Source organism: Paramacrobiotus metropolitanus, unplaced genomic scaffold (assembly GCF_019649055.1).
Source record: "Paramacrobiotus metropolitanus isolate TYO unplaced genomic scaffold, Prichtersi_v1.0 Parri_scaffold0000020, whole genome shotgun sequence".
Taxonomy (NCBI): domain Eukaryota; kingdom Metazoa; phylum Tardigrada; class Eutardigrada; order Parachela; family Macrobiotidae; genus Paramacrobiotus; species Paramacrobiotus metropolitanus.
The window spans coordinates 1351440-1364559 of NW_026570240.1; the positions used below are offsets into that span (position 1 = coordinate 1351440).

The following is a 13120-nucleotide window of genomic DNA, read 5'->3' on the forward strand; positions in this document are numbered from 1 at the left end:
TAGCGTTACGATTACGCACAGCTCTTTCCTTAAGCCACTCCAACGCTCTTTCTACAGATTTTACTTACCTGTTACTCAGTGTCCAAAAGCCTACTTATAAATTCCTCAAAAATATTTGACAATATGGTTAAAAAACAGTAAACGAACGGCAATAATAAATTTTAATATCAATAAGAAGGCCCTTGTATTAAATTTTAACATGCCGAGAGTGCCCGAGACTGATAAAAAACTGTATTGCAAGAAATTTATCACAAACGCGACATCCGCAGGTGGTCGCATGTGCGATTTAGAAAGCATATTTCGTGACGTCAGCGCGGAACTACAGAAACCGTACGCAGGCGGTAGGCTTCAGCAATGCAATTTAATTTTTCATAAAAATCATAAACCGATGGCATTCAGATTCAAGCAAATGCTGCTCCCAGCTTGCTGTTAGTGTTAGTGTTCATTTATGATTGTGTGTCATCCCTCTTTTTACTCATATCTTTATTGTTACAGCTCTGATTTTGATTAATAAGCCGATTATAAACATATAAGGCTTTGACATTGTTTGTACCCGGATTGTATGTTTGCTGTTAACCTTTGAAGGACCAAGGGCAGACCCGCGCCACGCAGAACTCACGGTTAGGAACTTATAAGGTCTTAGCGGTTAACCTTCTAACTTCTAAGGCGCTTAATTAAAAATGGATAGCTAGTAATTTTTGTTTGTTGGCCTTTCCGTTAAAATTGTAGGTCTGGATGCTCGCTTTTGGATTTGTGCCGCGCTTCGTACTTCAAAAAAGTGTAAGTTCTTGCCTGCTTGGCTATTGTAAAGGAGAGGTCTCAGAAGTGAAATCAGAAATACAAGTATCTCCGGTCTGGTCATTGTGCAGAATTTCTCCGGTTTTTGTGGACTGAGAATGTATGTTGGAAATGCTCTGGCTTCTTCCGTTACTCGGGATAGAAAAAATTCTGCATTTTAAAAATTTGATTTGCTAGATCTCTTTATCATAAAGACTTTATGCTTGAAAATGCGGAAACTCTAAGAATACACTATACTATACAGTTGTGCTAATGGTAAGTAGACAAGGATTAAGTACAGCTTATTTTCGATGTGCGTATTCAGCAGTTTTGTCGCAACCAGACCCATGCTGTATAGTGTACAGTAACCGACATGCAATTTATGTACTTATTAGGTTTGTACAGCACTAAGGCGTAACATTATTTAATTAGCAATTTAAGTGTTGAAGTTGATTGCTGGGATAGCGCATCAAAGCTGAAATAACTGGGAAGTCTGTTGGAGTAACGACTGTACCTTCAACGAAGTGAATTCATCGACGTTTTTTATAATAACTTACGTGTAATTTAGTCGACTTGTAATGTGCATACATAAGAGTTTTGAACGTTAGTACTCGTAATAATAGTAACGATTAGCTTAATATAGATATATTTTGTCAGGATAAGTACACTGGTAGTCGTTTAGAAAGCTTAACGATTTTTCATGAAATGTTGTAATCCGTTGTTTTGCAGTATCGACTATTGTCAGCGCGAAGCTGTTCGAGTTTCCAGTTGGCGAACAATATTGTATCGAAAATGGCAGAAGATGGAGATGCCGCTTCTTTCGTGCTTGATGAACATGCTATGAAGAAATTTTACGTGCCGCTGACTACTAAAGTGCCTTCTGCCGAATGCTCTAAAGCTTTCGAGCTATTGAGTGACAAAGAGAAACGGTACGAGAGATTGGAAATTGTCATGAATTTAGAGGTGGAGAGCGAAAATTTTGGATAAATTCGCATTTGAATTTACCATAAATATTCGACACTTACATATTTGTACTGTACTTAATAAATTATATTTACCTTGTAATAATACCTTGATAATACTCTGTTATTTCTACATTGAGTCTGGTTTCGGTTTTCTTCATGGAAGGTTCTTGCCCATAATATTTTAACACAGGTTTACGGGTTTGTGGTAACTTCGTTTGCCATACCGAAAACTGGAGTAATGCGCTAGTGATGCTGTGAATGCAAATATATTTGCCATTAATATTAAACTTTCTCCATTACGCTTAAAATTTATGATGTTGCATTTGTTATTCGACGATTTCCAGTTATGTGCATTATTGGTCCAAAGCATCTTGGGTTGGTGGATTAATCACTTTTCTGCAAACCTCACCGGAGAGTCCAGCCATTTTCGTTCTGCTGCAAAACTTGTTTCGCCACAGTAAACTGGAGGAACTGGAAAAATTAGCCAAATCGGAATGTGGATTTTCTGACGATGATTGGTTGGCTTTAAAGTTTTATGCCGGTGGAGTGTATCACAACATGGGCAATTATGTGGGATTCGGCGACACGAAACTCGTTCCGGAAGTGGAGAAAGAAAAGCTGAAGAAGTTAGTGTTTGCCAGTGAGGCATCATCGAAGAAAAAGGAGATGATCGACTTTGTATGGAAACAGTGCGGTGATCCTATGTACGATTTGGAGAATCCGCGAATTCGACAGCTAGGTTTGAAACCGGAGGGTATAACCACGTACTTCTCATGGAACTGTGACAAGCGAGACACTCGCCTTGTTAAGGACTTTTTGGAACATTACGGGATTGATGCGTACAATTCGCGAGTTTTTAAAACTCACCCGGAGGGCGGCTTACCGCGATATGAAATTCGCTTGGCCAGTGCGACTGAAGGTGGACATGTGGAAGTCGGACAGCTGAAAGCTAATGGGGAGCCCATCGAATACAAGAAAAACCAATATGTTATTACCACCGGTAAGCTGAGTAAGACTACTGGGTAGGGAGGAGGTGTGTTGAGCAATTAGCTAATTATTTTCGATTACGATGCAAATTTAAATGCGCTTCGCTTTAAATCGCAAAATTTGCGCATTAGCAGTATTTTTTTCCACAGGTGACTACGCCCCGTTCATGAAAGAGATGAGCAGCTGTTTGAAAGATGCCGTAAAGCAAGCAGCTAACGACAATGAAAGGGTAAACAAATTACAACTATATATTTTTGCAACGTTGCAATAAATCCTTTGTGTAGGAGATGTTGGAAAACTACATCAAGAGCTTTGAGACTGGTTCTCTTAATGCGCACAAGGACGGATCCCGTTTTTGGATAAAAAACAAACAACCTGTCGTGGAGGGGTACATCGGATTCATTGAAACATACCGGTGGGTGATTGAAATTTATTGAACTTGTTCTGGCGATATCACCTTTAGGAATTCGATCCATTGCTTTTTGATTAAGTTGGACACTAAAACTTTATTTTACTTTTTTTTTTGCCTGTGGCAGCGATCCCAGTGGGCAGAGGGGTGAATTTGAAGGATTTGTGGCTGTTGTTGATAAAGCGAAGAGTGCGCGTCTGGTCAAACTTGTTGACGCAGCTGAATCGATTATTTCTAAACTTCCGTGGCCGAAAGAGTATGAAAAGGATCAGTATCTTCGTCCTGATTACTCTGAGCTGACTGTCGTTAGTTTTGCCTCCAGTGGTGTCCCTATTGGTAAGCATTCTTGGCCTTTAAATGCACTATTTTCTGTTCGGGCGAAAAACAGCGCTTTGCTGTTTCTAGGAATAAACATTCCAAACTACGACGAGATTCGGCAGAATGAAGGTTTGTTGTTGATGCTGGTAGATTCATCAACAAAAGCAGCAGCATTTCTTATTGCAAATAGGGTTCAAAAATGTCAGTTTGGGAAACATTATTGCGGCTGCTTTGAAATCCCGTCCGCCCCAATTTATTTCTGCTGCCGATCATGAATTGCTGACCAAACACGAAACTTTGGTCTTGGAGATTCAAGTGGCTTTACATGAATTGTTGGGACATGGTAGCGGCAAGCTTCTCCAACAGAACAAGGACGGAACATTCAATTTTCCTAAAGGGCTTGAAGATTACGAATCGGGATCGGAATGTGCATAGTTAGTACTACACTGGAATAGCTTTAAAATTAACTAATATTTTAAGTACTGTATTTGATTTACTGCTTCATTGTAGCTACGAAGCTGGACAAACATACGACTCGGTATTTGGTGCATTGGCTTCCACCTACGAAGAATGCCGCGCTGAAACAATTGCCGTGTATTTGTGCTTGCTTCCGGAGGTGTTGGATGTTTGGCATATTGCCGAAAAAGATCGCGATGATATTATTTATTGCATTTGGCTTGCCATGGCAGTATCCGGAATTAAATCCTTGCCGTATTACATTCTGGAGCAAGAAGTGAGAATTATTGAAAATTTCTTGATTGACCTTTCCTAAATGTTAACAAAATAACAGAAATGGGGACAAGCTCATGCCCAAGGTCGTTTTGCTATTTTGCGTGTGATGGAAGAAGCCGAGGTGGTCAAGGTAGATATTGTGGATGGATCGGATGGAAAACCGGATTTGTTGGTTACTCTGAAGAGGGACCTCATTAAAACTAAGGGGAAAGATGCCATTGAAAAGTTCCTGTCGCGTCTGCAGGTGTGTGGATGATTGTTTCCACTTAATAACAGGAGGAAATTTCATTTTATTGTCGAGTTTGTATGAAGAGATGTGGTTTACAGCTCTATAAATCTACCGCGCACTTTGAGGAGGCCTTTACAATGTATACGGAGTATACTGCGGTCCTGAACATGCCACCGCTGTCTGAGACTTTTGTCAAGTGGCACGCGATTGCCGTGGACCGTCGAGTTCCAAGAAATTTGTAAGTTAAGAGTAAATGGAACTTTAGAAAAGTGTTAAGGTTGGTTGTAATCGGTTCATTTGTCATAGATTGGTTCAATCCAATACTTTTATCGACGATTCCCAAAATGTAACGATCAAATCGTACCCGCCATCCATTGATGGTATGATCCAATCCTTCCAAGAGCGCTACGATCACCCGGAAATCTTGGAGGATGCCTTGCTGAAATGTGCCGAACGGGACTCAGTTTACTTCACCGCAGCTGCCTTATAATCTAATTTTCTTCACTTTTATAAATTCCTTCGTAGTGTGCATCTTTTTTCCCAAAACTCTTTGGAATATTCCTTGCATTTGACGATGATTTCAACTTTAAAGCTTTTTGATTCAGGTCTGCCATGTTAGACACTCCTGCTTTTAAGTGGAGTGAGCGCGTTCAACACAATGAAACGATCAATACACGTGTAAATCTGACCTGGATTTTATTGTGTTAGCTCGTTGAGGAAATGGAACCCGAAAGCGATCATGTCTTTAAGGGTACCTAGCCGAGCAGAATCGATTTTCGGTTGTTTGTGATCTGAATCGAAAGTTCGAGTCCAGTTCGGGCAGGTACGAAAGGGGGTTTAGCTGATCAATACGCCGATGGTCCAACAGACCGGCGAGAATCCGGCGCCAACAATACGCTGTCTAAAGTGCTACTGCCAATTTGAGCGCGCAGGTTGCTGTTTAGCGGGAAACTAGACCAGCCGTAAAGTGTTTTCCTTTGTAGCATTCGTAATCGCTGGTAGAGGTTAAAATGTTTTGATACACGCGGGGGATGTTATGCTGCTGAGAATGACCAGTATTTAAAGCACAGATGTTTCTCAAAACATGTCAAAAATCGTGAGTATGTGATTCTGTCAGCTTGCAGGCAAATTTACACTGAAATCCGTTTACGATTAACTCACGATAAACCGTCAGGATGGTTCGAGAAATTGTTCATTTGCAAGCCGGCCAGTGCGGAAATCAAATTGGGTCTAAATTTTGGGAAGTCATATCCGATGAACATGGAATTGACCCAACAGGAACTTATAAAGGGAATAGCAATTTGCAGATCGAACGGGTCAATGTTTACTACAACGAAGCTTCAGGTACATGAGTGTCCGTAATGTGCGCGACTGCTAGAATTATTTTGATAATATACAAGCACATACAGACTAATAGTTTTGAATGCATATGCGTATGCATTATCAAATGCCGTAATTGCTTGATCATGATCAGCTGCAAGGGCTTTTTTATGCCCGTTTTAGACCGGACCTGGTGTATAATCTGTGCAGTGCTTTTTACAGATATGTAAATGTTAGTTCATTTGCCTTTCTGTGAGATGAAATCAGTAACTTACAACTTTTAACACTAACGCTCTGATCTGAGAAATTACGGGCAATTTACGTGGATATCGTTGTTGAAAAAATGTGAGTGGTTTGCTGTTTGCACATATTATACAATGCGTATGATACTGTAGTTTCGCAAGTTCCAATAAACATTAATTTTGGCAAGAATTATTTCCAAATAATGTAATGGTGGGCAACACGGTCAAAAGTACGAGAACTGTTACGCAGTGGGCGCATATCTTTAACTGGATTGTTTTATTGTTACTCATTTACTTACTCTTGGAATTTTATTGTATTATAATTATTTGTACTAGCATAAAGATTTGTATAGAAGTATAACTCGATGAACGCATGCATAACATATGCGGCCTGCATGCCTTGCTAGAGCGAAACAATTTCGCAGTACTGATAAACTTCTGCAGTACTAAACAATGGCCATGGTTGCTTAAGCTGCTCGTTACATACGAGATTGTAGTATAAAAATATTTATGAATTCATGTTCATATTATACCTTCTAGCACAACGAATCTCGTATTTTCAGGAGGAAAATATGTTCCACGCGCGGTACTGGTCGATTTGGAGCCGGGCACAATGGATTCCGTTCGGTCATCCACATTCGGGCAATTATTCCGCCCCGATAACTTTATTTTTGGTCAGTGTTCCTTTAGGACTGAATGATACAAGCCTGTTTATTAGTCGTTTAAATTTGGGCTAAATGCAATTTCGTCGAACGCAGGACAAAGCGGAGCCGGGAATAACTGGGCCAAAGGTCACTACACCGAGGGCGCGGAATTAGTGGACGCGGTGATGGATGTCGTGCGCCGGGAGGCGGAAGCCTGCGATTGTTTACAAGGATTTCAACTGGCGCACTCGCTCGGCGGAGGGACTGGTTCGGGAATGGGAACGCTGATGATCTCCAAAATAAGGGAAGAATATCCTGACCGAATTATGAACACCTTCAGTGTTGTGCCATCACCAAAGGCAAGTACTGGACGTTATTCAGATAATGCGCATTTATTCCACATAGAAAAATGCCTCCCAAATATCAGGATCCGGATCTTTCGTTTAATACACCGGCTGAATTCTTGGTATATGTTTAGGTGTCTGACACTGTTGTTGAGCCGTACAACGCAACGCTTTCCGTGCATCAGTTGGTGGAAAACACCGACGAAACGTTCTGCATCGACAACGAAGCCCTGTACGACATCTGCTTCCGCACGCTAAAGCTGACCACGCCCACCTACGGGGACTTGAACCATCTGGTGTCCATGACAATGTCCGGTGTGACCACGTGTTTGCGTTTTCCCGGTCAACTCAATGCCGACCTGCGGAAATTAGCGGTGAACATGGTGCCGTTCCCGCGGCTGCATTTCTTTATGCCGGGCTTCGTACCGCTGACCGCCCGCGGCAGTCAGTCTTACCGCAACTTGTCGGTGGCCGAACTGACCACGCAGATGTTCGATTCCAAAAACATGATGGCCGCGTGTGATCCGCGTCACGGGCGCTACCTAACGGTGGCCGCCATCTTTCGCGGCCGGATGAGCATGAAGGAAGTGGACGACTGTATGCTGAATGTGCAGAACAAAAACAGCAGTTACTTTGTGGAATGGATTCCCAACAATGTCAAAGTGGCCGTGTGCGATATACCGCCCCGCGGACTGAAAATGTCGGCTACTTTCATTGGCAATACAACGGCCATTCAGGAGCTGTTCAAGCGAATATCCGACCAGTTTACGGGTACATACGAATGATACGATGGAAAGTAAAAAGTGTGGAAGAATATGCTGGCGAAAGTGCACGCATTGTGCCAGTGTAGCGATGGTCAAAATTATTTTGTGTGCATTAGAAATAGATATATGTAAGAGATACATCATAACTTGAGAGTCAGTAATAAAAAACTCGCAATAATTGCGTTCATTGTTGCGTAGCCATGTTCCGGCGAAAAGCTTTTCTCCATTGGTACACCGGCGAAGGGATGGACGAGATGGAGTTCACGGAAGCCGAGAGCAATATGAACGATTTGATTTCGGAATATCAGCAGTACCAGGAAGCTACTGCCGACGATGAGGGCGATTTCGAGGAAGAAGGAAATGCTGCAGATGTCGAAAGCTGAATTCGCCTGACCCTCTGCACCGTTTTACATCCACAGTTCTGTAGGGTTTTGTCGTTGATGTCCACATTTTATTTCCTTGTGTGATTGGCCGCTGTCATAATTTATTTCGTGCAAATAAAATTTTTCCTTTTGTGAGTGAAACGAAAGCTGTGTTGACTGTGGCGGAGTGACCGTATCGTATTCTTCTGTCCTTATGGTTAGCTACTCACTTTGTACTTTATAGTATTTCGTATACGCTGTTCTACTGTGGGCCGGGGCCCGGTGGCAGTGGTGTTACAACATTTATCATATTTCTTGCCTGTTTTAAATTCTTAATTAAAATTATTAAAACGTTAATAAAACGTTAAAACGTTAACTAATAATTATTACTAAAACACTCTGCGAAACACCGAAAGTACGAGTACTTACTGATGATTACCCCAAAGGAGTTCGACTCGACTCAGAGTGAGTGCGATTTCTCGCACGTATGTCCAACGACTTGCGTCGGACTGCGTAGAAAATCGAATAAAACCTTCTGAAAGTCTGATGTTGTCAAAAACTGGTTTATTTGCCTGCTGCCTGTTTTGGGATTGTGCATGCTTACCTGTCTTTTCTAAGCTCCATATTTGTAGTACCTAATTATTCAGATTTACCGTGCTAAACATTGCAATGGCTGCCAACGGGACTCAGAATGGAGGTAGGCCAAGACGAACTAATTATTCACATGCTAGCAGCTTGCTCTTAATGAGCATGGCAGTCAGTTTGGTACTTGTGAAAATACGCATCTAAAAAGATGCTGATTGCCGCTTCTGCTTCCTCAAGGTCATGCTTTCTGTTTACGAAGGACTTACATTAGCTTTGTTCTGCCCTGAGTACTCCAGTTCGTATTGCTTACGTTCTCGAAAAATACTCGAGACAACCACAGGTATAAAGACGCACGAAATACTGAAACAGCTATCATAACCCGAACAGCTGATCGGGAAGCACAGTTGTTACGGAAAGGCAGGTTTGCACTTGTTCACTTACGTATCGTTTTTTAGGGGATGGAAAAGGATCCAGTCTGGAACAGCTGGCCAAAATGACCACGGTGGTCTGTGACAGCGGCGATTTCGGCAGTAAGCGTCAATTATTATTGATTGAGAAACTATGCTTATTGCGGTGGAACGTGATACAGCACTTTTATGACGACTATCACGGAGCTGATCGTGTTTGCTACGTGTGTAGCATATTGTATTAAAGTTAGAGGATGGATAATTTTTGGCATTTTCAGCTATGGAGAAATACAAGCCGACGGATGCGACCACGAATCCTTCGCTGATCCTGGCCGCGGCTGGAATGAGCCAGTACAACGCCCTCATCGACAAGGCCGTCGCTCTGGCCAAAACTAAATCCCAGTAAGCCTTTTGGACTGTGTTTTATTCCAGATGGTGATGAACATGTTCAGCTTCCAGAATTGCATTTAATCAACACTGTCAAACGAAGTTTTTGCTGTTTTGTTGACGAAGCTGATGTGTGGTTAAAATAGGGACGTGGACCAACAAGTGCAAATTGCCTTCGACCAAGTGTTCATCCTGTTCGGCTTGGAAATTCTAAAGATTGTCCCCGGTCGTGTTTCCACCGAAGTCGACGCTCGGTGAGTTCGGCTGCTTTTTAGCTGTGATCTTGCATTTCAAGTTTAGAATCATTAAATTTGACTGTGAAGAGCACCGCTGAATATGGTATTTATTCTTTAGTTTGTCTTTCGATAAGGACGGTCAGATCGAGAAAGCTAAACAACTGATTGCTTTGTACAAAGAAGCTGGCATCAGTAGCGACCGAATTCTGATCAAACTGAGCTCCACCTGGGAAGGAATTCAAGCGGCGAAGTGAGTGCAGGCCTATCGCTCGGTTTTCTTCACACTGTGATGTTTTGGTTAGATAGTGTAACTTTATTTTCTTTACGATGCAGAATCCTGGAAAAAGAGCACAATATCCATTGCAATTTAACCCTTCTCTTTTCGCTGCCCCAGGTAAGTATTGTTATAGACTTTTATCATATTTTCTAATAAGCATACAGTTTATAATACGGAATGCCGAATGGAGTATGTAGTCGCATAACTACCCGTACTGTAGTACAAGTTTGTTCGACATGTCGTAGGCCGCTGCTTGTGCTGAAGCCGGAGTGACTTTGGTTTCCCCTTTTGTCGGTCGCATCCTCGATTGGCATGTGAAGAACACTGACAAGAAGTCGTTCCAGCCGTTAGAAGACCCCGGTAAGGGGATTTAATTACAAAGATGTTTCTCACCCGTAACATGACTGTTAATGTGTTCGTGTAGGCGTGAAGAGCGTTACCAAGATTTACAGTTACTTCAAGAAGTTTGGTTATAAGACGGTGGTGATGGGAGCATCATTCCGAAACGTGGGAGAAGTTACAGCCTTGGCCGGGTGTGATTTATTGACAATCAGGTATGCACGTGCAAGTGACACTACTATCACAAAAATTTATTACAAAAATTAAACTGGAATTGTTTCAGTCCAAAGCTTTTGGAAGAACTGGCCAATTCTAATGAGAAAATCGAGAAGCATCTGGATGCGGGAAAAGGTAAAATCGCTTTGGTGGCGCAAAGCTGTTGTTCTCTTTAAAATAATTAATTTAATGCAGCGAAAGATTTGGATTTGGAAAAGATGGTGTTGGATGAGAAGACTTTCCGCTACTTGTTGAATGAGGACGAAATGGCCACTGACAAACTAGCTGACGGAATCCGCAAATTTGCTGCTGATGCCATCAAACTGGAAGAGCTTCTGCGTGCCAAGTTGAAGAAGGCTTAAAAATTCTCGTTCTGCTTGTGGTTTTAAGGCGATAATGCATATTCTTGGCAGCGCCACCGGTTCAAGCACTTACACTAAATTCCAGTTTTCTTTCCGGTAGTATGATTTTTTCTTGCAGACAGCAGAGCATACTAGGTATTGTGTTTTCAAAGTTTTGCTTATTTATTATGTTCTTTAAAAGAGGAATTATTAGATGCTGTAATGGGTCCTTGGGATTGGGCTTTCGGGTTGGCTTGAGGTGATCGTAATACCTAAATTTATCGCGAGCGTTGAAGTTGAGGCTAAAATATTTCGATCACAGTTCACAACACCACCACTGCATTAACCCTTGCACTGAGTATTTACAGAGGAAAAGTACATACAAAAACGCTTCGTTGTACATAAAAACGATATCAAGACTTCGAAAAAAAATTAGCTTGTATACAGAAGATCTGGAAGAATATCAAAAATACATGGATACAAGCACGTACGTGACTACGTCCAACATTACAAAGTTGCATCTGCAATGCAGCGTTAATTATTTTAGTCACGGAAGACAACGAAGTTCCTGTCAAAAAAACGACGTCCATGGTCCAAAAACAGCATATATTCTTATTATTCAAACTGAAATGCACAGCTGGCAAATGTCGTTGGCTTGATTTTACCCAGTAGTCCACTGCAAAAACAAAACCGAAATCGTAAGTCGTTGACACACAAAACACCGTAAGAATCTTAATCTTTGAATGCTTTAAACCAAATTTAATTTGTCAAACGGAACCGTTGAAGAAAGAGCAAACATGGGCACTTACAACGGCTTCAACCAACGAAAGCTACTAAAACCGCAAGTCCATACTAAAACCGCAAGTCCAAAACAAAAAAAAATGGCAAAAAATGTGCACCACTTTTAACTTACCTATGTTTTGACTTAGTATTACGTACACTTCAATTTGGTGAGTGATGAAAAGTAAAAGGGACAAATTGATAACTGAAACTAGTAAGAACAACCATACTCCAGAGAACTTAAAAAGTTTCAAAAATTCAACTAAATCATGGCCCGTTTTACTGACTTACCCGCAGTCCACCTTCAGACGCCTGAGGCGCAACATCGCGCGCTCGCTCCAGTTCGTCTTTTCTCTGCTGCAGCCTTTTTACTCGTTCAGGATCGTGGACGCCACGCGATTCCGTTTCCTTTTGCCTTTTTTCTGCCGCTTCCGCTTGCAGCCGACGTTTAGTTTCCTGTGTTTCAGAAAACAAAAGTGGGCAAAAAATATGCAAGCAAAAATATGAAAACGCAATAGAAAAATGCTAACGTGTATGTACCTATTTAAAATATTGTAAAGCTTAAAGGTATTCGCATTCTGCGAATTTCTAGAATAGCCTGAATAGGTATGTACTTATTCAGAGATCAGCACTATCCTTTTTCAGCAACAACTCACTAATTTTCTGGTTGTACCAAAGCCTCAAGCGTGCACTTTTAATGTATTACTTACAGGGTCGGGTTCGTTCACTGGCTGCCGGGTCTGGAATCGAGAATGGTTATTAGAAGATCCTAAATCACCAGAAGGATCTTCGCAACATGATGTGCAAATTCCCATCCTCAGTCTCAATCAACTTCTATCACGCCACTGGAAGGACTGGATAGCTAACCGATCATGCGGTGAGTATGGACGATTAATCTTTAAAGTACTTATTCAACAAGTCTTTTGAAATGTCTATCGAATCACATAACAATTATTTGGAAATAACTATTAATTTGCAAACAATAACTTTACAAATAATTATAAAGAATCAAAGATAACTATCACCAGTCCAGCTGGATAGATGAAGTCAGGCGAGCGACAGCGCCAGGCGGACGCTTATGCGCTGTACTCTAACCTACGCGTCTGTGCCCATATTGATATGTGCAAACAGAAGCGAGTCATCATCTGCTAAACCTGAGCAACTGAATACGTAAACGATTAATAAAAATAAAAAATATTTGAAGTTGGTTTGATAGCTTCGATGATAATGTTGTTTTGTTCAATAAAAATATTGATCGTTCAGGCAAGAATACCCACCAAGGAAATTCCATAAACAGAAGCTTCTATCGAATACTTGAAACACAATTGCACAACACAATTGCACAAATATGAAAACCGTATTAGTTATAATTTATATTTTATAACTTATAAAACTGAATTCCCAACAAAATTAATTAAGCAAAATTAAGCGGAAAAGGTTGAGAACAAACTGCAGTTGC

The 13120-nt window shown here is 41.3% G+C and overlaps 4 protein-coding genes across 4 annotated transcripts; 3 read left to right on the forward strand and 1 right to left on the reverse strand.

Annotated features, from left to right (window-relative positions):
* Positions 1-394: 394 nt before the first annotated feature.
* LOC129586218 (dipeptidyl peptidase 3-like) lies at positions 395-5100 on the forward strand. The gene is made up of 13 exons (XM_055479295.1): positions 395-620; positions 730-780; positions 1507-1706; positions 2087-2742; positions 2879-2958; positions 3014-3144; positions 3266-3474; positions 3544-3585; positions 3647-3890; positions 3967-4189; positions 4247-4432; positions 4516-4655; positions 4724-5100. The coding sequence occupies exons 2-13, from the start codon at positions 736-738 to the stop codon at positions 4905-4907; spliced, it is 2340 nt and encodes a 779-aa protein (XP_055335270.1). The 5' UTR covers positions 395-620; positions 730-735; the 3' UTR covers positions 4908-5100.
* A 40-nt stretch (positions 5101-5140) lies between these two features.
* LOC129586219 (tubulin beta chain-like) lies at positions 5141-8404 on the forward strand. Its single transcript, XM_055479296.1, has 5 exons — positions 5141-5761; positions 6543-6653; positions 6738-6982; positions 7102-7738; positions 7930-8404. Exons 1-5 carry the CDS (start codon positions 5593-5595, stop codon positions 8112-8114), a joined length of 1347 nt encoding a protein of 448 aa, XP_055335271.1. The 5' UTR covers positions 5141-5592; the 3' UTR covers positions 8115-8404.
* A 229-nt stretch (positions 8405-8633) lies between these two features.
* LOC129586220 (transaldolase-like) lies at positions 8634-11170 on the forward strand. Its single transcript, XM_055479297.1, has 10 exons — positions 8634-8790; positions 9134-9208; positions 9364-9487; positions 9619-9726; positions 9827-9958; positions 10042-10102; positions 10231-10345; positions 10410-10539; positions 10608-10675; positions 10736-11170. Exons 1-10 carry the CDS (start codon positions 8763-8765, stop codon positions 10900-10902), a joined length of 1008 nt encoding a protein of 335 aa, XP_055335272.1. The 5' UTR covers positions 8634-8762; the 3' UTR covers positions 10903-11170.
* Positions 11153-12674, reverse strand: LOC129586221 (small VCP/p97-interacting protein-like). Its single transcript, XM_055479298.1, has 3 exons — positions 12372-12674; positions 11953-12117; positions 11153-11557 (listed from the first exon to the last, which is right to left on the reverse strand). Exons 1-3 carry the CDS (start codon positions 12474-12476, stop codon positions 11543-11545), a joined length of 285 nt encoding a protein of 94 aa, XP_055335273.1. The 5' UTR covers positions 12477-12674; the 3' UTR covers positions 11153-11542.
* Between the last annotated feature and the right edge of the window lie 446 nt (positions 12675-13120).

Coding starts and splice junctions, on each gene's coding strand:
- LOC129586218 (XM_055479295.1), top strand. CDS start 736: ATGCTCGCTTTTGGATTTGTGCCGCGCTTCGTACTTCAAAAAAGT. Junction 1,707..2,086: donor TTGAGTGACAAAGAGAAACG/GTACGAGAGATT, acceptor GACGATTTCCAG/TTATGTGCATTATTGGTCCA. Junction 2,743..2,878: donor CCAATATGTTATTACCACCG/GTAAGCTGAGTA, acceptor TTTTTTCCACAG/GTGACTACGCCCCGTTCATG.
- LOC129586220 (XM_055479297.1), top strand. CDS start 8,763: ATGGCTGCCAACGGGACTCAGAATGGAG. Junction 9,488..9,618: donor CTGGCCAAAACTAAATCCCA/GTAAGCCTTTTG, acceptor TGGTTAAAATAG/GGACGTGGACCAACAAGTGC. Junction 9,727..9,826: donor TCCACCGAAGTCGACGCTCG/GTGAGTTCGGCT, acceptor TTTATTCTTTAG/TTTGTCTTTCGATAAGGACG.
- LOC129586219 (XM_055479296.1), top strand. CDS start 5,593: ATGGTTCGAGAAATTGTTCATTTGCAAGCCGGCCAGTGCGGAAATCAA. Junction 6,654..6,737: donor CCCCGATAACTTTATTTTTG/GTCAGTGTTCCT, acceptor CGTCGAACGCAG/GACAAAGCGGAGCCGGGAAT. Junction 6,983..7,101: donor GTGTTGTGCCATCACCAAAG/GCAAGTACTGGA, acceptor GTATATGTTTAG/GTGTCTGACACTGTTGTTGA.
- LOC129586221 (XM_055479298.1), bottom strand. CDS start 12,476: ATGGGAATTTGCACATCATGTTGCGAAGATCCTTCTGGTGATTTAGGA. Junction 12,118..12,371: donor CAGTGAACGAACCCGACCCT/GTAAGTAATACA, acceptor TCTGAAACACAG/GAAACTAAACGTCGGCTGCA.